Source organism: Eptatretus burgeri, chromosome 8, assembly GCF_056783735.1.
Source record: "Eptatretus burgeri isolate ZD-2024b chromosome 8, Ebu_testis_v1, whole genome shotgun sequence".
Lineage (NCBI taxonomy): Eukaryota > Metazoa > Chordata > Myxini > Myxiniformes > Myxinidae > Eptatretus > Eptatretus burgeri.
In genome coordinates this window covers 34484069-34510838 of record NC_140968.1, presented here as the reverse complement: position 1 = coordinate 34510838, position 26770 = coordinate 34484069, and the positions used below count along the sequence as shown (strand labels likewise).

Below are 26770 nucleotides of genomic sequence, written 5' to 3'. Positions count from 1 at the left end.
TGGTTATGAATTGGTCCCGATTGCACATTGACAGAGACGAGCGAGATAATTATTTTTTAGCAGCGTCTCGCGTAGTGAACGCTGCTCATGGAGAGCTCGGCGTTGTTGTTGTTGTTGTTGTTCTTGTTGTTCTTGTTGTTCTTGTTGTTCTTGTTGTTCTTGTTGTTCTTGTTGTTCTTGTTGTTCTTGTTGTTCTTGTTCTTGTTCTTGTTCTTGTTCTTGTTCTTGTTCTTGTTCTTGTTCTTCTTCTTCTTCTTCTTCTTCTTCCTCTTCTTCTTCTTCTTCTTCTTCTTCTTCCTCTTCTTCCTCTTCTTCTTCTTCTTCTTCTTCTTCTTCTTCTTCTTCTTCTTCTTCTTCTTCTTCTTCTTCTTCTTCTTCTTCTTCTTCCAAAACCTTAACCTCTCGGACTCGGCTCTTGTATATACAAGATCCGGATCTCCTTAAATACTAAGCACATGTACACATCCTCGCATTGACGGTGCCTTTTGAGAGTATCTATCATGAACTTATAAATATATTCGGACATTTGCTTTAAAGTTTCGAAAAGTTCACGTTACTATTTAAAGATTATTCCATTTATCGTATTGTAATTTCGTAAATACACTATATATCGTAAATACGTAAATACATTATGACGGGTCTCGCTAATGGCTTAATCAAGGCACTGACGGAATATCTGAAGTTGTTGTTGTTGTTGTTGTATATTTTTGTTTTTGTTTTTTTAGCCGACAAAACCTTTAGGACGCTGCTCTTGGACACATTTGTCCTTGTTATTACTCTGTCTGCCTGTATGGCTTTGAAACAAAATTTAAAATCATTCCAAACAGGAAATTTAGTGTTTTTAAGGACTTCAAAAAGGACACAAACAACAGGCACAAATAACTAATGTAACGTGTGAAATAAGGTGGTGTGAAAGGCACTGCATTAACAACGATGAACTGAAGAAGTTTTTTTTTCCTACAACCTTAAATATCTTTATTTTATTTCAATTGAATTACATACTTAAACATCAAAGAACACCCTTTTTGACACTTTCAAAAAACTTCCCTTTCGCAGGACTTGGACAAAATATTACGGCATTTTAAATCATCTCGACCAATCAAATTTACTACTTGCAGACCCCGCCCACGTCCTTTTTCTCAAGATTGTGCAGGGTAAGGTTTTCTATGAACTCTTTAGTATTGGAAGTGGGAAGTGGAACACTCAGCTGGGACTGACTCCTAAAGGCCTATATGGCGACTCTTGACCAATATGATTTTGAGGCAGCAACATAGGGGGATAATGATCTGGATTCCCAATATGGTGATACAATGATGTATGTTATGAGCTTTGGGCATGACTAATGAGGGTGCAGCATTATGGGGAATATGCTGTATTATTTTACTAAAAGCACACGCTCCCTCCAGAAGCTGCCAGGGTCATGTCATTATTCTTTTGATTATTAATAGTTACGGTTCTCGGAACCATATGCATTCAAACATACAGGTGCCCTGAAGTTAGTTATGCCATTAAGTATATGTGTAGACAGAACCCCTCCTCATGTTTAGTGGGAAATCGAAGGGGTGCGTTGTGATGTTTTTTTAGTTATGTTAATAAATCATTTTATTTCCCTTCATATGGAACCACGTTCCTTCCTAGCGCTTGCAGCCCTCGGTTCGCTGGCCACAGCGTACCACTGCCCACCCGCTGTCGAAAGAGACTCGTTTTTCCGAGGCAAAATCTCCACGTTCACTGTTCCAGTTCCTTCTCGGCTTCCCCAAACGTACGCAGTGTGGCTGCACCGTCATTCACCTTCCCCAAACACGCGTGGAGTGGGCGGGCCTCGCCGGTGCCTGGCCGAGGCCCTGCCCAGAAGGGGCGGACCCATGGGAGCCCCTGTCCAATCAGGGTGGACAGTGACGTCAGTTTTGACCAAGGCCCCGCCCCGCTGAGGGAGGTCGATGGACTACGAAGGGACCCTCTGAGACGTGCGTTCGTTGGAGTTCAGTCAAAAGGCTCAGTTCAGTTTTGCATTTGCTGGGGTGTTTGTTGGAGTTTTGCTGGAGTCTTGAGTTCGGTGTATGAGGAGGATTGACAGATTGAGAGCTTTTTCACGAGTCTGTGGGTGGTGGTGCATGGCCGTTCTTCGTTGGTGGAGCGATCCGTCTGGTCGATTCCAATAACGACCGAGGACACCTGACCTCGACCGGGTCTCTCGCTGGGTCCTGTCCGCAACCCTGATCCCCGCCCTTGGACTCCGCTCGGGTTCCTCCACGGACACGAGCACCACGCGTGTGACTACGGGCCGAGCTGCACGACCATTGGCAGGTGCCGCACCGCGGAGCACCCCTCCCTCCAACGTGCAGGTACCTAGCCGAGCCGCGACCCCAGCTCATCTCTCTCCCTGGCTGCGAGGTTCCTTGGAATTCACCTGGGTTTTCTTTTCGTGTGTGTGTGTGTGTGTGTGTGTGTGTGTGTGTGTGTGTGTGTGTGTGTGTGTGTGTGTGTGTGTGTGTGTGTGTGTGTGGCGCCATCTGCTCAGTACAACTGCATAAGTGTTTTCGATCATTGTAAATCTCCTATATATCCACGATAAGCTTGCTCTGTGTTCTTCCTGTAAATATAACAATTGTGGAAATGTTCCCAGTTCGTTTCCGTCCTTTCTTTCATTGGTCCAGCATGGTTTGGATCTGAGTTTCAGCCGGGTCTTTGTTCCCGTTAATCTGCTCATCCGAGCCGGCACGGCTTTGGCAGTTCCGCTCGACTGCACCCGAACCGGAGTTGGTAGTCGGTAGTTGGAACTCGACCACAGTCGGTAGAGGGACCCGGTTCGAGCAAGACGTGCCGAGGGCGTGGTTCCTCGGTAGACGACACCGCGTGGTTAATTAGGTAAATTGGTTCCAGACAAAAAACCCTACGCTACGCGGTGGAGGTATTGGCGTCCACAGTCAGATAAGCGACCCGCCGCCTCACGGAATTATCCGTGAGTGACGGCCTACAATTCCAGGAGTCTGGTGGGAGATGACGTAACTTTCCCCACCTCGCGGTCGTTCTCGCCACCGGTCCCTGGCCCGCAACAATACTATAGCAGAGTACCTACCTCATGGGTGATTGTGTTCCAAGCATACAACATGTTCTTCTGACACATCCTTTTATTTGGGTGGTGTATAGACAATAGACCGCTGCCTCTATCGCTCCCAAAAATAAAATTAACTCAGGTTATGTATATGAAGCGAAAACATGCATACTGCTTATATGCACTTGATGATGGAATGAAACAAAACTTTCACATGCACAATTTCATGGTGCCCTCATTAATCCCTGAAAATTTCAGCTTCCTCAGACAAATCCTTTCTGAGGAGTAGGTGATACAAACATACCCTTGCTCCATTATACTAGTATATCGATTAAGTGTGGAATGAAGGAATATGTATCCATTTTAAAATAATGTACGTTACCAGATGTACTTTTTATTACATTAATTTTGTCTCTTTCATATTTTGCATATTATGCGCTCCACCGAGTGTGTTTCTAGTTCGCCCATCCCCCACACAGCGGGAGACAGGGTTTTGCAATCACTTCTGTGTGTGCGTCTGTCCGGGCTGTAACATGTTTATGATTTGAACTTTTCTCATCAAATTTTCAACAAAGCTTTATTATGAGAATATGGAGAAGAGAAGGAGATTTCCTTCCTGAAAGGTCCTTTCGTGTAAGGACCTGAAAGTCCCTGTAGTGTCCATCTTGTTTATCCTGTGTACCCTGCCCCCATCCCTCTCCCTTCCACAGATCTCAAAAATGTCTCTGTTCCCTACTGTTTTTTTCCTTCCCTCTCCCACCCCTCTTGTCTCCTGCTCCCCTTGTTGTGCATTTCTGTGTGTTAGCTCTCATACGAGCCTCGACAGTGCACACAAAAAAAAAAGAATAAATAAATAAACATCAATTGTGACGTCATTCGTGATGTCATAGCACCGTGTTATGTCATTGGTCGACAGATAAATGGCCGTAACTTGGGAGCCGCATGTCCGATCGATATCAAACCTCGAAAAGGCACATCCGCGGGTCCGGGCAATATTCCTGGCAAGTTTCAATGAGATCGGACTGGCGGTCGTCGAAAAACGGTGGTCGCAGACAGACAGACAGACAGACAGACAGACAGACAGACACACACACACACACACAGATTGCTGGAATTATAGATAGATAAACCGAGCAAGCTTTATAAACCGAGCAATAATTATTGGCATTGTTTTTTAAACTGATGACATCTCTTCATAAGAGTCTAAGTTCTAGGTTCTTCATTTGACCTGCTGAAGACATAGTGGTACACATTCGGTTATCTCTCTTTTCAATTTTGGCCTCGTCACCCACTCTCTCTTTCCTCCATCCATCCGCAGCTCCCTTACCCCCCTCAACCCCAAGGTCACACGGATTCCCCACACATTCACCTGCATTCCTTGATCCCTATATTTTCTCATCTGTGGAAACGACTACTGCACTTCCTGTCTCGTGCTCTTTCCTCCAGTCTTTCAAAACTGCTGGCCGACGCAACCTCAAGGTTTCTCATTTACCAACTCCAGAACGCTTTTACGTTCGCTGACCCCCTCGATCCCTTTTACTCCCTTCCACTCCCCTTCTCATTCTGCTTTGTTGGTGCATTTTTTTTTTGTCTGCCCATTCCTCTCCACTCCTTTGTAGTCAGTCAGGTGCACTATATTTTATGTACCTGCTGCCCTCTGTTGTTACGTGCATTGTTACGGGGGGATTCAAATGGTCGACAATTCGAAGGTTCTCACTGACGTCATTATAATCGACGTACACAACACAGATGCCATGTTGTATGACATCACATGGCAACGGCAAATATAATAGCTATTGATCTGTATAGCAGAAAGTGAAAGGGCCTACATCTCCAGACCTATTCTAATTGGCAGCACGAAAAAGCACGCCACCCGTGGGTGGTGTGAGAAATCCTCATCGTAATCAGATATCAGCCTGGGACTCTGACTATTGGTAAGCTATCTTATCAGCTCCTAGTCCATGAAATTGCATAGGATTCCATGAACATCGATTATAGATCTGTTTGAGGACAGAGCCGTGTGCAAAATTCATGCCAAGCGTGTCCACCAAGCGGCACATTTTCTTACTGCGATAAACCTGCTTAAAACTTTTGACAGAGACCATGTGCACCACTTCAACGCAACCCAAATACAGGATGATGAAAAGGTAGTGCATTTACCAATGAACTATTTGGTCTGGGTTTGATGCTCCTCTGATTATAAACTGTCGGATTAGTGCTTCCCAGGCATGTAGCTGCATCACACAGTGTGGCATCCCTCCGATAGATGTCGAGCCTGGTGTCCTTATTGTCCTGTCAGCCACAATTAGTTTGTGGTTATTGCCTTCTATTCTTCTGTCTATCAATTGGGTGGTCGCTAGATTACCCTTATTCTCAGGTTTTTGGGTGGTCACTAGACTACCCTTATTCTCAGGTATTTCTGTCTGTCTGTATGTCTGTTGGGTGGTTGCTAGACTACCCTTATTCTCAGGTATTTCTGTCTGTCTGTATGTCTGTTGGGTGGTTGCTGGACTACCGTTAGTCTCAGGTTTTCTGTCTGTCTGTATGTATGTAATGGATAGCTCTGGAGGCCAGAGGAGTCAACCGATTTTGATGAAACTTGACTGGTAGGTTCATACCAGGATGTTGTTGTATGCTTTTGAGCAACGTTGCTCTGGACACCACCGTTGCCTAGCAACGGGACTTTGAAAATTTTGAAAAATCATTAAAAAATTATTTTTTCGAAAATCAAAAATTGCCTTCCAGGCTTTTATGCGCACTATAATCAACCTCTTTGTCAAATCTTTTCAGCACGATCCGTCAAAAACTGGATGACCAGTATGCAATTATGTCGCGACCACCCATGTCGCCTACCGGCTTGTTTGTATGTTTGTACGTAATGGACAGCTCGGAGGCCAGATGAATCAACCGATTTTGATGAAACTTGACAAGTAGGTTCATACCAGGATCTAGTTCTATGCTTTTGAGCACCGTTGCTATGAACACCACGGTTGCCTAGCAACAGGACTTTGAATTTTTTGAAAAATCCTAAAAAATTAATTTTTTCGAAAATCAAAAATCGGCTTCCAAGCTTTTATGCGCACTATAATCAACCTCTTTGTCAAAAATTTCAGCCCGATCCGTCAAAAACTGTATGACTAGTATGCAATTATGTCACGACCACCCATGTCGCCTTCCGGCTTGTTGGGTGGTCGCGAGAGTACCCTTATTTTCACTTTTTCCGTCTGTCTGTATGTTTGTTTGTATGTCTGTATGTAATGGACAGCTCTGGAGGCCAGAGGAGTCAACCGATTTTGATGAAACTTGACAGGTAGGTTCATACCATGATCTCGTTCTATGCTTTTGAGCACCGTTGCTATGGACACCACCGTTGCCTAGCAACTGGACTTTGAATTTTTTTCGAAAATCAAAAATCGGCTTCCAGGCTTTTATGCGCCCTATAATCACCCTCTTTGTCAAAAAATTTCAGCCCGATCCGTCAAATACTGTATGACTAGTATGCAATTATGTCGCGACCAACCATGTCACCTACCGGCTTGTATGTATGTTTGTATGTAATGGACAGCTCTGGAGGCCAGAGGATTCAACTGATTTTGATGAAACTTGACAGGTAGGTTCATACCGTGATCAAGTTCTATGCTTTTGAGCACCGTTGCTATGGACACCACCGTTGCCTAGCAACGGGACTTTGAAATTTTTGAAAAATCATTAAAAAAAATTATTTTTTCGAAATTCAAAAATCGGCTTCCATGCTTTTATGCGCACTATAATCAACCTCTTTGTCAAATCTTTTCACCCCGATCTGTCAAAAACGGTATGACTAGTATGCAATTATGTAGTGACCACCCATGTCGCCTACCGGCTTGTTGGGTGGTCGCTAGAGTACCCTTATTAGAGAACATTGTACTTTACGGTACTTCTACATATCGACGGTCCCCTGTGCCAGTGCGCATGCGCAGCCTGAGCCGGAGCCAGGGATGTTGTGGGTGTTTCAACCTGTTCAATACTTGTTTGATTACACTGAACAACAAAAATTTTTTACTGGAGATGTGTAAGGTGATTTAGACTAATTTGGGTACGCTGATGTCAAAAATCATAACCGTTTTGCTGTATCACGTCAGGATTTTCAGTAACAGAAATATTCCCATTGCCTAGAAGTCAGGATTTCAATGAAATTTACAAAAATTCATTTATTCATTTATTTCATCATGAATGCTTCAAAATTAGAGAAATTACAGAAAAACTCCACTAGAATGTAATTAAAAATGCTTTAGGCATTTGGCTTTGCGTTTGTGCTGCTCTGTGTCAGTTTCACGATGCAGGAACCAGCAAAAATCGCCCATCATGTTCGGGTTGTGCCGCCCTTGGTAATGCGTCTCCATGAGTGAAATCTCTTGGTGGAATCGCTCGCCGTGCTCGTCCGAGACTGCTCCCAAGTTGTCAGGGAAGAAGTTCAGGTGCTGGTGTAGGAAATGAATTTTCAGGGACATCCTGGAGCCAAGTTTCCTGAAGGACTCCAGCAGCTGCTGCACTATATCTTCATAGTTGTCCGCGCGCTCGTTCCCCAAGAAGTTGTCCGTCACAGCTTTGAAGCTCCTCCACGCTGCCAGCTCTTTGGGGTTTAGAGTTGTCGGAAAAGTTTCGTCCTTCATAATCTGTCGGATTTGCGGTCCAACAAAGACACCAGCCTTGATCTTGGCCTCTGACAAGGTGTTGCCAAACTTTTCCTTGAGGTATAAAAACCCACGCCCATTCAGATCCATTGCCCGTACAAAACTTTTCATCAAGCCGAGCTTTATGTGGAGTGGTGGAAGGAAAACCTTGGCTGGGTCGACAAGGGCGACATGCTTCATGTTGTGTCGACCAGGTACATGCTCTTTTCGCTCTTCCCAATCTTTCTTCGTCCAGTGATTCTTGTCGTCTCTGCTATCCCAGAGACAAAGGAAGCACATGTATTTCGTGTAGCCTGACTGCAGCCCTAACAACAGCGCCACCACTTTCAAGTCTCCGCAGATGTGCCAGTTGAAGTCATTGTACTTGATAGAATCAAGCAGCTGCCGCATAGTCTCATAGGTCTCTGTCATGCCGAATGCGTGAGCCAGTGGGACTGATGGTTTCTCGTTGCCATTGTGGAGCAAAACAGCCTTCAAGCTGTTCTTCCCTGAGTCGATGAAGAGGCGCCAGTCTGCAGGATCGTGATCACACCCAAGTTCTTTCAACAGACCGTTGATGTCACTGCAGAATGTCATCGTGTCTTCCATCTCAAAGAACTCAGCCATGTCTCTGTGACGTGCTCTGAACAAGGATATCTTGGTGTTAGGTTCAAGTAGATTCCACTGCTGCGGCCTTGATCCAAGCAGCTCTGCCTTCGCCTTTGACAGCGAGAGATCTCTTACAAGATCATTTAAGTCTCCCTGGTTCAGAAGGTGTGATTCTTGAGTGTCGGGTTCAAAAGGTTCATCATCACCATCCTCTTCACCACTGATTACAGCTATGTTCTGATCAGCTGGAGGTGTTGGAACGGGGTTCTCGTCATCATGAGGCACAGGTTTACGAGCAGAGACACAGTCAGCGTACTTGATGTGACCTTTATTCTTCTTGTTGAAGCCGGCGATGCTTGTGCAGCAGAAATAACAATCATCATGATGATTCTGCGGCTCACGCCATATCATGGGCACCGCAAATGGCATGCTCGCGCGCTTGCCCACCAACCACTGAGTCAAGGTTGTGTGACAGCTTGTGCAGCAGATGTGCGGTGCCCAGCTCTGTTCTTGGTCCCCCACCTTACACCCGAAGTAGTGAAAGTAGGCGGCCTTCATTTTCACTGCTGTAGATATACTTCGCTGTTGATCTTTTTTGGTATACCGACCACAGACATAACAGAAGTTGTCAGGATGATTGGTACAGGAACGCCTACTCATCTTTATCTGAAAGAAAGAAATATAACACAAGTTAACAACAATTGTACAAAATAGACATGTTAAAGACATATGTAAATTTCATTGAAATCCTGACTTCTAGGCAATGGGAATATTTCTGTTCCTGAAAATCCTGACGTGATACAGCAAAACGGTTATGATTTTTGAAATCAGCGTGCCCAAATTAGTCTTAATCACTTTACACATCTCCAGTAAAAAAAAAATTTTGAAATTTGTTGTTCAGTGTTATTGTCGTTCCACGCTAATAAAGTGGTCGAACAAATTGAACTCTGTTCTTATTTATAATCAAACAACTTGATGCAGTCGAGTAAAGATCGTCGGTGCTGAGGAGGACACGACTGGGTGAAAACGGACCACGAGAACGTCGACAGTGAGTTTGGATTTCTCGGGTTCTGTACCCAATCTTCGCCCCCAGGACACTGTACACACGTGTGCATCACCGAAAATAGAACGTTTACTCCAGAATAACTGTTCCTATGGCGCCGGTGGAAGCAGAGTGCCCGATCGAGGGTTGTGACTATATGGCTACATACGCAGAGGCGGCAGTGGTGGCGGCCATGTTGAGTATACACACCACTGTGCACGTCGCCGCCCCCAGGGCGGCGAGCTCGAATGCCAAGATGGAGAAACTCAAGCGTCCCTCCATAGCACTGGCCGGAACGGGCGAGGCCTGGTCGTACTTCATAACCCGCTGGGGCGAATACAAAACAGGTACTAAGCTTGGCGGACCCGACATAGTCGCGCAGCTCCTGGAGTGCTATGAGGAGGAGCTGAGAAAGGACCTCACTCGCGCGGCTGGTAGGAGCCTCGTGGGCAGCGATGAAGAAGACGTCCTCGTCGCCATGAAGGCGCTCGCCGTCCGGACGGAGAACACGATGGTAGCTCGAGTGGCCCAGTCTAACATGCGGCAGGGACACGAGGAGCCCGTCCGGTCGTTCCACGCCCGCATCAAGGGGCAGGCGGACACGTGCAAGTATGAAATGAAGTGCACCAAGGCGGGGTGCGATCAGGTCAACGACTTCACGGAAGAGATATTGCGCAACGTGGTTGCCCGTGGCATCGCGGACCAAGCAATACAACTTGACCTACTCGGTGAGAAGAACCAGGACATGCCATTAAAGGACATGATAGAGTATATCGAGGCCAAAGAGTCTGGAAAACGCTCGGCATCGCGCCTGCTTGACACTCAGAGCACGGACGCGATCAGTAGTTCGTATTGGCGGGGAAAGCGACAGGACGTCCGCGCCAGAGTAGGAGCCAGGCCGGAAAAACGGAAGGCCAAGCCCGAAGGAGTATGCATCTACTGCGGCGAGGTGGGCCACGGCAAAACGCCTCAATGGCGCGCCAGACGCGCCGAGTGCCCCGGATACGGTAAAAAGTGCTGGAAGTGTGACCGCCAGAATCACCTCGACAAGGCGTGCCTGGGCGGCCGATCGGCAAGACCCCCATCTAAGGAGACCGACGGGATGTACGACGAGCAGACGGCAGCCTTCGTCGAGCTATGCACGGTCACCATGGCCAGCACAGAGGACGAAATACGCGCGCTTCCCCTCGCTCACCACCTGTACGATGATATGTGCGATAAGTGGATGAAACGCATATCCGACCCGCAGCCATACGTCAACCTCACTCTCACCAACAAGCGCGAGGATTACAAAGCGCTGGGTTTTAACCTCCTGAAACACACCCGCGCGCTAACCCTAGCCGCTATGGCAGACACGGGGTGCCAGAGCTGCCTGATCGGCATTAAAGTCGTCCAACAAATGGGCCTGAGTACCGAGGACCTCATACCTGTATCCATGACCATGAAGGCCGCAAACAACAGAGGAATTCGTATCCTCGGAGCCGTGGTAGTCAGATTCGCCGGTAACAGTGACGACGCTCGGAGATTGGAGACGCGCCAAATCGCGTACGTGACGGACTCTTTAGACCGCATATTCCTCTCCCGCGCGGCCTGCATGGACCTGGGAATGATCTCGGACAGATTCCCGACACTCGGAGAGGTGAATCTGACGACCTCGGAATTGTGCGACTGCCCGCGACGCGCGGAGCCGCCGACCAAGCCGACCGCACTCCCCATGCCAGCGACCGAGGCCAACAGAGAGGCACTACAGTCACATTTACTCAGGATGTATGCTCAGAGCACATTCAACACGTGCCCACACCAGCCACTACCGAGAATGACCGGCCCGCCACTACGTCTTATGCTCAGTGAGAACGCGACACCGGTTGCCCATCACACTCCCATCTCCATGGCCATACATTGGCAAGATGAGGTAAAAGCAGGCCTCGACCAGGACGTTCGGCTCGGCGTGTTGGAGGAAGTACCCGTCGGCACGCCGGTGACATGGTGTCACCGCATGGTAATTTGCGCGAAAAAGAATGGCAAGCCGCGACGCACCGTCGACTTTCAGGCCTTGAACAAGCATGCGTTCAGCGAGACCCACCACACCCAATCCCCGTTCCACCAGGCGAGACGCGTACCTAACGGGAAGCGCAAGACAGTATTCGACGCATGGAACGGTTACCATAGCGTCCGCCTACACGAGGACGACCGCCACAAGACGACCTTCATCACTTCATGGGGGCGCTACCGGTAACTATCTGCCCCACAAGGGTATATGGCATCGGGGGACGGTTACTCACGACGATACGATGAGATCGTCACGGACATTGGTAACAAGACCAAGTGCGTAGATGACACGCTACTATGGTCAGACACGATTGAGGGGAGCTACTTCCAGGCGGTCCAATGGCTGGATATATGCGGCTGGAATGGAATCATCCTCAACCCGGAGAAGTTTGTCTTCAGCGCACCCACGGTGGACTTCGCGGGCTTCACCATCACCATGACCGACGTGCGACCGTGCAGCCGCTACCGGGAAGCAATCCACGATTTCCCACAACCGCGTAACATCACCGACGTCAGATCGTGGTTCGGGCTTGTCAACCAGGTGGCATACGCCTTTAGTATGGCCGAACGAATGCAGCCATTCCGGAAGCTCCCGAAAAGTGGAGAACGCTTCCAGTGGTCCATGGAGTTAGAGGACATATTCCGCGAGTCGAAAGACGTGATCGTACAAGAAATTGAACATGGTGTCCGCATATTTGACAAAACTAAGCCAACATGCATCGCCACGGACTGGTCGAAGGAGGGAATCGGATTCTGGTTGCTTCAAAAGCACTGCCGATGCGTGCCAGTTCGACCATTCTGCTGCACTGATGGATGGAAAATAACCCTGGTCGGCAGCAGATTTACACACGCGGCAGAATCCAGATACGCCCATAGAGGGCGAGGCTCTCGCAGTCGCGGACACCTTGGACAAGGCGCGCTACTTCGTACTGGGCTGCGAGAACCTGATCGTTGCGGTCGACCACAAACCACTGCTGAAACTACTTTCGGACAGAGCACTTGACGACATACCCAACCCCCGCCTCAGGAACCTCAAGGAGAAGACCCTGCGTTATCGCTTCCGCATCATACATATCCTGGGCATGAAGAACAAGGCAGCAGATGCCATGTCGCGCAGGCCGGTTGGCACCACGCGACCTCCACTCATGAACCTTCCAGATGACAATGCCACCATAGCGACCCACCTCCAACCAAGCACGCACACCGACGTCCTGTCCCTCCTACGTCAAACTGAGCCGGAGTATGATGACGACGTCAAGGAGGACAACCTGGCATGGTGTGCCGCGGGCCTCGAATCATTGCGATCAGTAACATGGGATCGCGTCAGGGAAGCCACCAGCAGCGATGGCGATATGCACATATTGGAGGGAATGACAATGAACGGCATCCCCGACTCAAAAATCAAGATGCCAGAGACAATTCGCGACTATCACCAGTACCGCGAGAACATTACATCGACAGATGGAGTGATCCTATACAAGGACCGAGTAATCATACCACCCTCACTCCGCGGCGATGTGCTGAGCGCCCTACACGCTGCCCACCAGGGCGTATCAATGATGACCGCCCGCGCAGAATCCTCTGTATTCTGGCCAGGCATGTCGGCCGACATCAGCGCCACTCGGAAAAACTGCGAACACTGCCACCGGATGGCACCATCACAGCCTGGAGCGCCACCAACTCCACCTATTCTGGTCGTTTACCCCTTTCAGGCAGTGTGCTCGGACTTCTTTGTACACAGGGGTGCACACTACCTTGTGACGGTGGACAGATACTCGAACTGGCCGATCATCTCAAAGTCGACGGGTGGCGCCGCCGGACTCATAAACCACTTACGTCGCGCCTTCGTGACGTACGGGACACCAGAAGAGCTCGCGTCGGATGGGGGACCGGAGTTCACCTCCACCGAGACCAGGTCATTCCTGCACAGATGGGGCGTACACCACCGCTTGTCATCGGTGGCCTTCCCTCACAGCAACTGTCGTGCGGAGATTGGAGTTAAGACAATGAAACGACTTATCACGGACAACACCAGCCCGCAGGGAGAACTTGACACTGACGCTGTGCAGAGAGCGATACTACAATATCGTAACACGCCTGACCCTGACACGAAGATCTCCCCGGCAATGTGTGTCTTCGGCCGCCCGATACGCGATTTCATCCCAATTATCCCCGGGAAGTACAGACCGCACGACACTTGGCATGAGACCCTGAAAGCGAGGGAGGAGGCCCTCCGCAAACGTCATATCCGCACAGCCGACACCTGGGCAGAACACACCAAACGCCTTCCGCCACTTGCTGTAGGGGACCAAGTCCGCGTACAGAACCAGACAGGATTCCACCCAAAAAAATGGGACAAGACAGGCAGTATCGTGGAGGTACGCCAACACGACCAATACGTGATCAAGATCGACGGCTCGGGCAGAGTCACACTTCGGAACAGGAAATTCCTGCGCAAGTTTAGCCCAGTTCGCAATGACCAGCTGCCACCCCGGTCTATCTATGATGATCTAGCAACCCGCATCACTGTACCTGCACCCGTTGTAACACCGCAACTGCCTGACCTCGACAGCGAACCCGTGACATCTGCGACGCCAACGGGGGCCACGCCGGCACTGAGGTCAGTATGCACACCCCGGCACAAGACGACACCCGTTTCAGACACGCCAGCAGCACCAGGACGAGGCACACCGAGGCGCGCGATCCTTCAGACGCCACCATCGGCCCCTGAAACCCCGAGAGCCCCATCCCCACTGGGGCCCGATGTGACACCACCAGCACCAGCGATAGGTCAACGCCGATCCACCAGAGCGACCAGCGTGCCTGCCTGGCACAAGGACTACTCCATGGAATAGTCACACGATGGGCGATATCAACTTTTGTTCATTCATTAAACTTAATATTTTCTCAGCCTTTATCTATTAACATAATAAAGACTCGGAGGGAGATAGAGAACATTGTACTTTACGGTACTTCTACATATCGACGGTCCCCTGTGCCAGTGCGCATGCGCAGCCTGAGCCGGAGCCAGGGATGTTGTGGGTGTTTCAACCTGTTCAATACTTGTTTGATTATTGTCGTTCCACGCTAATAAAGGGGTCGAACAAATTGAACTCTGTTCTTATTTACTTATTGGATTCGCTATATATGAGATATCCCTTATTGTCGGGTTTAGTGTGTGTGTGTGTGTGTGTGTGTGTGTGTGTGTGTGTGTGTGTGTGTGTGTGTGTGTGTGTGTGTGTGTGTGTGTGTGTGTGTGTGTGTGTGTGTGTGTGTGTGTGTGTGTGTGTGTGTGTGTGTGTGTGTCCGTCTGTCTGCAACGCGAGGCTCCACAGCACGAACCAGCAAACCGATTTCGATGAAACTTTGCCAAAAGGTGGAATATATACTGGGAATGTGCGCGTTTGAAATTCGTTGCCAAGCAACCACCTGTTGCTGTGCAGCGGCCGAAAAACCGCGTGCAGTATTTTCAATACTTGTCCTTCAGTTTTGAATGCAGAGAAACGAGACTTCGGAATAAAACACTTCGAGATATTTAGAAAATTTTACTCGAGCCGATTTTTGATTGAGGCTTTATTTTTCAAATGGTAGTCCTTCAAAAATAAGGTGTCTATTTACCGTCATTTAAGGTGTGTATACAGTGTTTGTAAGGAACTACACCGTCGTTCCACCTTCGATCTCTCCTCGATCCAAACGTTATTGACCAAAGTGAAAAGGATCCAAAATAAATGGAATCACCGGCATTTCTGTCTTTGTGGATTTCTCATAATATGTTTATTTATTTACCAAAAACGATTCCACGATCCACACACCACCTTCAATTATTTATTTATTTCCTGAAAACGATTCAACGACCCACACACCACCTCCAATTATTTATTTATTTACCGAAAACTATTCCACGACCCACACACCACCTCCAATTATTTATTATTTAAAGTGGGAGTGGCGTAGGAAAGTGGGCGTGGCTTATGAAAAATATTGTGTGGCTCAGGAGGTGTGGTCAAACAAGAGCATTGAGAGAAGTTTATCGGGTTTTCTGTGTGCGTGCGTGGGTGCGTGTGCGTGTGTGTGTGTGTGTGTGTGTGTGCGCAACGCGAGGCTCCACAGCACAAACCAGCAAACAGATTATTTTTCAAATGGTAGTCCTTCAAATATAGTGTGTCTATTTACCGTCATTTTTTATGAGGAGTGCCAGTTGGCAAAATACTCAATTGGAAAAATCTTGCCAGGCAGAGGAACAATTGTATGTGAACCAATACGTCTTGGCAATGAATCTTCGTTGGTGGATCGGTCAGAATGAAAAGCATCGTATCCAGCGCTTCGATCCGAGCGAATCCCTCGTCGCCTACCGGCTTGTTTTCACTTTTTCCTCTGTCTGTATGTATGTTTGCGTGTTTGTATGTAATGGACAGCTCTGAAGGCCAGAGAAGTCAACGGATTTTGATGAAACTTGACAGGTAGGTTCATACCAGGATCTAGTTCTATGCTTTTGAGCAGCGTTGCTATGGACACCACCGTTGCCGAGCAATGGGACTTTGAAATTTTCGAAAAATCCTAAAAAAAATTGTTTTTTCGAAATTCAAAAATCAGCTACCAGGCTTTTATGCGTACTATAATGAACCTCTTTGTCAAAAATTTTCAGGCCGATCCGTTAAGAACTGTATGACTAGTATGCAATTATGTAGCGAACATCCATGTCGCTTACCGGCTTGTATGTTTGTTTGTTTGTTTGTAATGGACAGCTCTGGAGGCCAGAGGAGTCAACCGATTTCGATGAAACTTGACAGGTAGGTTCATACCCGGATCTAGTTGTATGCTTTTGAGCACCGTTGGTATGGACACCACCGTTGCCTAGGAACAGGACTTTGAAATTTTTGAAAAATCCTAAAAAAAAAAAAAAAATTCAAAAATCGGCTTCCACACTTTTAAGCGCACTATAATCAACTTCTTTGTCAAAAATTTTCAGCCCGATCCATCAAAAACTTTATGACTAGTATGCAATTATGTCGCGATCACCAATGTCGCCTACCGGCTTGTTGGGATTCGCAAGATATCCGTTATTGGCGGGTTTTCCGTGTGTGTGTGTGTGTGTGTGTGTGTGTGTGTGCGTGCGCGTGTGCGTGTGCGTGTGTGTGTGTGTGTGTGTGTGTGTGTGTGTGTGTGTGTGTGTGTGTCTGCAAAGCGAGGCTCCACAGCACAAACCAGCAAACCGATTTCGATGAAACTTGGCAAACAGGTGCCATATGGGATGGGAGTGTGCGCGTTTGAGTTTCGTTGCTAAGCAACCACACGTTGCTATGCAGCTGCCGAAAAACCGCGTTTTAAGAACCCAAACGGTAACTGACGTAGCGCGGCATCTATGATAGGTAGAGCGACCGGACCAACTCCTGCCTATTCCTTGCATCCCCATGTAGTTATCACGACAGCATAACGTTCCTCTATCTCTCATAGTTTCCGAACGGCAACCCTCCGAATGCGGAAAGGTGGTGAACCAGGGAATATGTTAAGTGACCATGACCTCGGAAACCGTCGATGGCGGAACGTTCAAATTCGGTGTATGGATAGAGTTTAATAACTACTACAAAATTGAACCGCAGCATTTCTCCAGATTCGATCACCAAGGGTGGTGGGGCTGAAATACGCAAAATTCGAAAAAATACTTTTTCTCGACCTACGTTCACTATTTTCAATACTTGTCCAACAGTTTTGAATGTGGAGAAACGAGACATCGGAATTAAACACTTCGAGGTATTTAGAAAATTTTACTCGAGCCGATTTTTGATTTAGATTTTATTTTTCAAATGGTAGTCCTGTGAGGAGTGCCAGTTGGCAAAATACGCAATAGGAAAAATCTTGCCAGGCAGAGGAACCAATACGTCTTGGCAATGAATCTTCGTCGGTGGATCGGTCAGAATGAAAAGCATCGTATCCAGCGCTTCAATCCTAGCGGATCCCTCGTCGCCTACCGGCTTGTTTGTTTGTATGTAATGGACAGCTCTGGAGGCCAGAGGAGTCAACCGATGTTGATGAAACTTGACGGGTAGGTTCATACCAGGATCTAGTTGTATGCTTTTGAGCACTGTTGCTATGGATGCCACCGTTGCTGAGCAACGGGACTTTGAAAATTTTTGGAAAATCCTAAACAACTTATTTTTTCGAGAATCAAAAGTCGGCTTCCGCGCTTTTATGCGCACTATAATCAACCTCTTTGTCAAAAACTTTCAGCCCGATCCGTCAAAAACTGTATGACTAGTATGCAATGATGCAGCGACCACCCATGTCGCCTACCGGCTTGTCTGTTTGTTTGCATGTAATGGACAGCTCTGGAGGCCAAAGGAGTCAACAGATTTTGATGAAACTTGACTGGTAGGTTCATACCAGGATCTAGTTCTATGCTTTTGAGCACCGTTGCTATGGACGCCACCGTTGCCCAGAAACGGGACTTTGAAATTTTTGGGAAAATCCGAAAAAAATTATTTTTAAAAATCGGCTTCTGCGCTTTTATGCGCACTTTCGTCAACCTCTTTGGCAAAAAATTTCAGCGCGATCCATCAAAAACTGTATGACTAGTATGCAATTATATAGCGACCACCCATGTCGCCTACCGGCTTGTCTGTTTGTTTGTATGTAATGGACAGCTCTGGAGGCCAGAGGAGTCAACCGATTTTGATGAAACTTGACTGGTAGGTTCATACCAGGATCTAGTTGTATGCTTTTGAGCACCGTTGCTATGGACGCCACCGTTGCCTAGCAACGGGACTTTGAATTGTTTGGAAAAATCCGAAAAAATTTTTTTTGCGAAAATCAAAAGTCGGCTTCCGCGCTTTTATGCGCACTATAATCAACCCCTTTATAAAAAAAATTCAGCCCGATCCGTCAAAAATTATGACTAGGATGCAATTATATTACTATATGCTTTCACCCCAACGTTCGCGTTGGGATTGCCTAACGTAGGGTTAGGGAATTGAACACAAATGATGAATGGACAATTGCTCGTCATGTTCCTATATGGAACAACGAACGGCAAAAATGCCATCTGATGTGTTCTCTTATCTACATATTTCAAATTCGCCTTAGTCTAGCGACCACCCATGTCGCCTTCCGGCTTTTCTTCTGAATGGGATAAATGTCGTAACCACAGCATGTGCCATGCGGAATGATACCTCATTTAAGAGCAATTGGATGCAGACAGTGCATGTGGAAGTTTACAAATACGTATTGTTATTCATGCAATTTTGAGTGATATTCATTTTTGGTGTACATGCTAAGTCGTTGGTTCGTACATCCACCGGAAGTAAATAATGTAGCACTTAACTATTCAGTCAATTCTGTCAATGTATAATTGCTTTTCCATTGATTTACTTTACCAAGAAACCTTGGCAGTTTTTATTTTTTGTATACCTTGTCGAGGCATGTATGAGAGCGAACACACAACGCACAGCAAGGGAGGGGGGAGGGGGGCATGAGACAAGAGGGTGGGAGTGGGAAGGACAAAACATTGGGGAACAGAGACATTAGGAGATCTGTGGAAGAGAGAGGGATGGGCGGGGAACATGGGGTATACAAGATGGATATTACAGGAAGTTTTAGGAAGGAAAGCAGAGAATTTGAAGGAGGTGGGTTTGGGGTTGATTAACATGGGTAGAAAAGATCGAGGTTTTGTATGGGGGATGATAAGAGATGGTGGTGAACAGCTGTTTTGAAGGCCTGGAGGGAAGGATGGGATTGAACAGAGTGAGGGAGTTTATTCCAAAGGCGGGAAAAAAGAGGAATGAAAGAGTGAAGGTGAGCAGTGATTCGTGATTTTGGTAGTTGTACCAGAAGGGAGTTGTTGGCGGACCTTGAGCGCCCTGTGGAAATATGGTGGGGACAAATCGCAGACAGAGCAGGGGGGGGCGAGACCGGAGAGGAGACAATAGAAGACAGAAAGACCACCGACCTGCCTGCGGTGAGAGAGTGAGAGGCCCAAAGACTCAGCCTCATCGTGGGAGATGCCAATGATCCGAAATGCCTTGGTTTCCACAGCGTGAAGCCGAGAAAGGTGGGCGGCAGGAGCACCAACCCAGAGGGGAGAGCAGTACTCCATCAGGCTGCGGACGAAAGCTTTGTATGTGGCCAGGAGCTCAAGTGGGCCAAGGAAGGATTTTGCACGACGGAGGATTCCCAGTCAGCGACTGCCTTTGGAGGCCAGGTTGGAAATGTGACTTTCCCAGGAAACATCAAATCAGATAGTGAGACCCAGAAGCTTGAAAGAAAGGACTTCTTCCAGAGGATTGTTGAGAAAGTAGATGGGGGAAGGGGTGGTGGGGTTCCAAATGGTCCTTTCGGAGAGACAAAGTGAGAGTGTGAGATTTGTCCGCATTGAAAGACATGTTCCATGTGTTGGACCTGTTTGTGATTTTACCCAGATCTGCAGTGAGCGAAGAAGCTCCTGCTTGCCGGTGTGAGGGATGATAAATGGTAGAGCGGAGGGTGGAGTCATCAGCAAAGAGATAAAGAGGATTTTCCAGAGAGTTGGAGAGATCATTGATGAAAACCAGAAAAAGAACAGGGCCCAGAACGCTGCCTTGAGGAACTCCAGCCTGGACAGGAAGAGGGGATGAAAGAACTCCATTTAGGGCCACACGTTGACTGCGACAGGAGAGGAAGTCTGCGAGCCATGAGTGGAGATGGCCTTGGATACCACAGGAAGAGTTTGGTGAGCAGGGCAGGGTGCCAGACCATGTCAAAAGCACGCGATATGTCTCGGGATGTGGCTCTGATTTCATGTCCGGCATTGAGGACCTCAATCCATTGTTGGGAGACCAGAAGCAGCACATCCAGTGTAGACTGACCTGGTCTGAAACCAAATTGATGATCAGAAATCAAGCGATTGGAGAAGAGGAAGGATTTAATGTCTGAAGCGATGATGGATTCCATAACCTTGCTGATGATTGGGAGAAGGCTGATTGGTCTGTCGTGGCAGGGATCTGTTTTTGTACCTTTTTTATGCAGGGCAGTAATGTTTGCTGATTTCCAAGCAGATGGCAGATGACGTTGAGCAAATGAGAGGGTGAATCTAACAGATAGAGGGTGAACAAGAGCAGAGGAGCAGGTTTTTAGGACACGTGGACTAATGCCATCTCGACCGGTTGTAGAGTCTGAGTCGAGGTTTGACAGCAAGCTCTCCACTTTGTCAGACGAAAAAGACAGAGTCCAAGGACAGTTGGGTGCAACTGGGTAAAGTAGACACAGAAAGCGATGGGTTTCGGACACAGGATTGCGATGCAAACACCGAGTTTAGCCATTCAGCCTTTTCATGTGCAGTGTCAGCAGTGCGGCCATTGGAGGTGAGGGAGGGGATGGAGGGGGAACATACACCAGAAACAGATTTGATTAGATGCCACCAGGATTTGGAGGAGGGAGAGAGGTTTCAGAGTTCAGACTTGAGCTTAGAAAGATGTTTTCTGGTTCTCCTGAGGGTAGATACACACTTGTTCCAAGCTTTATGGAAGGAGCTGAGATTACCCTCATTTGGGCTTGCTTTCCATGAGGAAAAGGCAAGTTGTTTCAGGACAACTGTCTCGCCACAAGTTTCAGTGAACCAAGGGCGGGAAGAAGGGTAGGACAACTGAAGACGAGAGGGGATAAATCTGTGCATGAGGGAGAGCAATTTCTTTGAAAGAATTCCCAGGATGAGTTGATGTTGGAGAAAGTAGCGATGGGAGACCAGTCTTGAAGTTTGATGGCTGCTTGGAGACCCTGCCAGTCTGCTTGAGTGAAATGCCAGACTCGATGGCGCTTAGGTGGTTCTCTGATAATAGCCAGAGAGATGTCCACTTTGACAAGCACGTGGTCAGAAGAACTGATTGAAGCGGAGGAAGAGCAGATATTTTCAGGGAAATTTGTCAAAATCAGATCCAGAAGAGATAGAGTACCATTGGTTGAGAACCGGGTCGTGAAATTGACTGATTGAGTCAGTCCCAATGAGTCGCAGAAAGCTTTTGCTGAGGTGCCATGACAGGTGAGAGAGGTACACACACCTAGCCAACTGGCATTATGACAATTGAAGTCACCACATATGAGGAAGAGAGAGTTGGGATGAGAGGATAGAAGTTGGTCCATGTTTTCGGATAGTGAGATGTAGATGGAGTCATCACTGTTAGGTGGACGGTACAATAAACATATAAACATGAGGTGGGAATGGAGGGAGGCCGTAGCCAGAGGTATTCCTGGGGTTGTGGGGGAGTGATGGCAATGCATGGAGAGTGAGGAATGGAGTCTTTGATGAAGAGAGCAACTCCTCCACCAGGACGAGGCTCAGGTCTGTCATACCGGAGGAGGGAGTAACCAGGGAGAGATACTTGGGAGTCAGAGGCATTTTGAGGGAGGAAAGTTTCTGTTTGGCAGATTATGTCTGGTTTGTCAGTGGCAACCTGTATTGAAAGATCTGTATGGTTTGAGCAAATGCCCTGGATATTTGAGGTCCACACTGTTAATGAAGAGGGAGGGGGAGGGTTTGGGTGCAGGGGATGGGAGGGGAGGGGGAGAGTAGGACAAGGGAGGAGTGGGGGCCGTAAGGAGAGTTGTTGAAAGAGTGTGGGGGCTTGCAGAATAGCTTGGGAAGGGGGCCGGATGAGGAGGAGAAAAGACCCTGTAGTGATGGGGGAGGGGCAAGAGAGTGGGCATAAGGCAGTTGAGGATTTGAGGAGGTGGAGTTATGAGATGGAGGTGAGAGGGAAGGGGAAGGAGACAGCTTTGTGGATGTGAGGAGGGGAGGGGCAACTTTGAGAAGGGTGAGTGAGAGGGGTGAGTTTTAAGAGTTAGTGCCTATCTATGGGCAAAGAAGAATTTATCCTCCCAAAGGACACTTGGTACCATTGACCAGAGTCGCAGGATCAGGCTTAATGGCAGAGCTGGGATGTTCAGGGAGTTGAGACATATAGCTGTCCATGTGCTGAGGGTGGACAAAGGAAGCCTATGTGCGAGGAATCTTTGAAGGGATAGAGCATCACCTGTGGTCAAGTGATTCTCATCTTGCTTACAGGGGAATTCATGCATTGCGTTCCTCCAAGCCTGTCCCTCGATGTACTACAGTTTGAACTCTTGAGGGTTGTGGGCTCTTGGCAGAGGAGTCCGGAGTGAAGGCCTGCTCGGCCTGTTACTTTGAGCAGCTGTATCAGGCTGATCCACCAGATGTTGAGTTAGATGTCAGGGGTGTTACTGTCCTTATTGCTGACCCTCCAATCAACTGTGAACCATAGTTTGTGGAAATACAGGCTACGGTAAACCGGTTGAAATGGGGGTAAAGCTCCTGGGATTTGTGGCAGCCATACTGAACTTCTCAAGGCTGGAGGAAATGCTGCACTCATATCGTTGAATGCAGTTCTGTGCTCTACCTGGAACACAAGCATCATCCCAACTGACTGGAAGAGGGGCCTTGTTGTCCCTCTCTGGAAAGGGAATGGTGATCGCCAGGACTGCAACAACTACCGCGGGGTGACGCTGCTCTCAGTGCCAAGCAAGGTCTTTGCTCGGATAATTCTTGATAGGGTTTGCCACCATCTGCTTGAGCACTAGTGCCCAGACCATCAGACTTAACACCAAAGAGGTCAATGATTGTCTGTATCCTTGCCCTTCGGGTCCTCACTGAACACAGACGAGAGTTTGGCAAGGACTGCTTGCAGCCTATGTTGATCTCTGCAAAGCGTTTGATTCAGTGAATCGGGATGCCCTCTGAAGGATTCATGGTCTTCGTGGGGTGCCACGAAAACTAATCAATCTGATGTCTGAACTATACTCTGGTACTGAGAGTGCTGTGAGTTGTGGTGATACCACCTCTGACTTATTTCCAGTTGTTACTGGAGTTTGTCAGGGGTGTGTCCTGGCTCCCACACTTTTCAGTACTTGTATGGACTGGATTCTGGGGAGGGTGTTGGAGAGATCAAGCTGCAGTTCATCATTTGCGAATGTCAAGATCGCTGACCTTGATTTCTCAGATGATGCAGTCATCTTTGCAGAGACCCTGGATATCCGTTTGGGGGCCCTCGAGGTGCTGATTGAGGAGTCAGAGCCACTGGTATTACAGGTTTCCTGGGTCAAAACGAAGATCCAGGCTTTAAATGACATATTGGATGTTGCTATCTTGTCTGTACCTGTTTGTGGTGAGGAGGTTGAGGTCACAGAGAGATTCACTTACCTTGGCAGTGATATTCATGTCTCTGATAGCTGTGAGCCAGAGGCCAATAGACGTATGGGTCGGGTCTGGGGAGTGATGCATTCACTGGATAATGTGGTATGGCGCTGCCGGTACCTGTGTGGGAGGACGAAAGTCCGAGTCTTCAGGTCCTTGGTGCTTCCAGTCTTGCTTTATGGATGTGAGACTTGGACTCTGACCAAGGATCTGAGATGGAGACTTAATTCCTTTGGTACCAGGTCTCTTCGGAGATTCCTTGGCTATCGCTGGTCGTACTTTGTGTCCAACGAGCGGTTGCTGAGAGACTCAAATGAGATTTGTTACCTGCATAGTCCGTGAGCGTCAACTGCGGCTGTATGAACATGTGGCTCGTTTTCTTGATGCTGGTCCTGCTCATCAGATTCTCTCAGCGAGGGAGCCTTGTGAGTGGTGGATGCCAATGTGTCGACCACGTGCCTCATGGTTGAGGCAGGTTGATCGGCATCTCAAGGAGATTGGAGTGGGGATGGCCAGATGGAGGCCCCTGGAGTACTGGTGGAAAGTGGACACAATGACGCGCTGCTCCGGCGCATGCTCCCATACCTGACCTGACCTTCAACAGTCATTGCCCGCAAAAGGCGGTTTTGAGCATTAGCAAGTGCAGTTGGAGGAGGCTTTTTCCGATAAGCACTTTGGTTTCTCCTTTCCAAAATGCAGTACTGAGATATTATGTGTCCTTTCCTCCTGCAATAAGCACAAGTAAATCTTGATGAAAATTCTGTGGTCTGTTTCTGAGCACAAGAAAAAAATTAACTTTTGGGAAGCAGGCTTCAAATAATACTGGACTACAAAGATTTCGCTACTGGGATGTAAGCATGTGTTCTTGACGAAATCGAGAATGCTGATTATGAATCTTAAGTCAGAGTTTTCTCAGCACATATGGATTTTGAGTTCTACATTGGTCAAATTATAGTAGCTTGCCCTGGTGGGTGATTTTGAATGATCATAAATTGGTATTTTTTGTATTTTTGGTTTCGATTATAGCAATACAACTGTTGTAGAATATTATTTCTCATAAATAGCGCTTCGAATGCACGTCACAAAAAAATTATTTAAAATGGATGAAAACTGACCAAGCTATGAATATTTAAGTAAAATTTTCCACGTGGCATTACAATTTTTAACTAACCCTATCCCTGATGAAAAATTTTGGAAAGGCATTGGATCACGATGGTAATGGCTTCCAATATCTCGGAGAGAAGATTGATGCAGAGAAAACATGCAAAACTCAAAGCAGGCATTTTCGTTTGGCCCCAGATCCGAGAACTCATGTGTGATTTCGAATTCAAAAATAAACTGAACCCATTTAAGTTTGCAGCATGGGAAGCATTTGTGTTGGTGGTGCAGAACTTTCTTGGGAACCATAGAGCTGAACAGTCTGTGGAATTAGTGGACAACATGTTAAAGGCCCATCAGCGAATGGGGGGTAGGATTTACAAGGAATTAATGCACAGGAGAAGAACATTCGGCCCATCATGTCTGCACCGCACCAATACCAGATTTAATCAATCCGTCGATACCCCTTCCCTTCGTGTGCAGCCTTTTGGCTGCTGCACTGGTTCTCATTTTGCCGACCTCGGAAGGATGACAGGCTGAGTCAACCCCCTGGTGTTAATTCCGTGTCCAACAGGGCTTGAACTCAGGACCCTAGGATCCCAGGCCACCACTCTAACCACTAAGCAAATACCAGGTTACGAATTTATTACGAATAAGAGTCAAGGATGTCTGTTAAAATGCACTTCTTGCATTCTCATTCTGATTTCTTTCCACCTAATCTGGGTGAGATAAGTGATGAGCTTGTCAAAAGGTTCCACCACGACATTTTGGTCGTGGAAACTAGGTATCAAGGCCGATTCAACCCAAACATGATGGGTGATTACTGCTGGTTCCTACAACGGGAGACCAGTTCCACACACAAGTACAAGAGCAAGTGTCTCACACACTTCTGAACACATCTGAACAGTGCCTGCGCTGACTATCTTGAAAGGAAGAGTGTAAACTTGAAGTGTTGTTTCTGAATCACTCACAATGGGGCAGATTTCCCTATCAACTTTGCACCCTTCCTAAGCTTACCATGTTCTAATATTTTATTAACTTCTTTTCTGAAACTTGTTTATGTTCTTGGTTTGTATACCACACATTATACAAAGAGATCAATCATTGTTATCGAAATGTGACATGAAAGTAATAACAAAGCACTGATATTAGATGTACAATGTGGTGACCTCCAATAATAAAAGTATCTAATATAGCATGCTGGGTATCATCAGCACATATACATATTCTGAAAAGCTGACATGCTGGCTAAATTCTGACTCCAGATTTGAAATCAGCAGCCCAGAATTAGCCAAGAACACCTGCATTTCCCTTAGTAGCAGACGAAAAGTATTTTTTGTGCCCAGTAATCAAACTTGGCATGGGCCTTTTCTGGAGGACCTTTAAATAAGGGTCTATTTTCCTGACTTGGTTTACTACAGCTCCCTAGGTTGCTTTTGGTTGGAAAACCCAGTTTGTGGACATAGATTTTGTGAGTCAGAGCATAATTGTCAGTTATCGATGCTGCGGTGTGCAACTCCTCTCCCTTTCATTCATCCAAATATGTCCTAATGTCAAAATGCACACACTGTTTAAATTCCTCCAATAACATCAACTGCCTTAATCTGTCAAAGTCTTTCACGATTTCCTTGGAAGTAAACCACCTATCCAACAAAGTCTCTTTTTCCCAAGCAAATTCCACATGAGTTTCATCAAATTTCTTCCTGCATTGCTTGAACTTCTGCCTGAAAGCCTCTGGAACCAATTATGAGGCTATAAGAACTGCCCTTTTTACCTCGTTACACTGTGAACACTGGTCAATAGGTAAAGCAGAGTAAATATCTTGAGCTTTTCCTTCAAAAACACTTTGCAATAACATAGTCCAAAATTCCTTAGTCCACCCCAAGGTTAGTACCACTTTTTCAAAGTGAAGGAAGTATTTATCTCCTCTCTTATTAAAGGGGGGAACAAGTCTCACATGTCTGGTAATGTCCTAAGACTTCTGACTGGTTGACCGAGAGAATTGGGAAGACGTGGTCCTATTTCCACCCTGTATTTCTAATTCCCTTAATTTAAACTCTCCCTGAATCTCCAGCTATTTCAGCTTACAT

The 26770-nt window shown here is 47.3% G+C and overlaps 1 protein-coding gene across 1 annotated transcript in view; it reads right to left on the bottom strand.

Annotated features, from left to right (window-relative positions):
• Window positions 1–264: 264 nt before the first annotated feature.
• The window catches only part of LOC147021505 (uncharacterized), a 36886-nt gene continuing 10380 nt past the window's right edge, over window positions 265–26770 (bottom strand). The window contains exon 2 of the mRNA XM_085891481.1: window positions 265–8982. Within this exon, the coding sequence (XP_085747607.1) occupies window positions 7315–8976 (1662 nt within the window). The 5' untranslated portion in view covers window positions 8977–8982 and the 3' untranslated portion in view covers window positions 265–7314. The remainder of the gene's footprint in view (window positions 8983–26770) is intronic.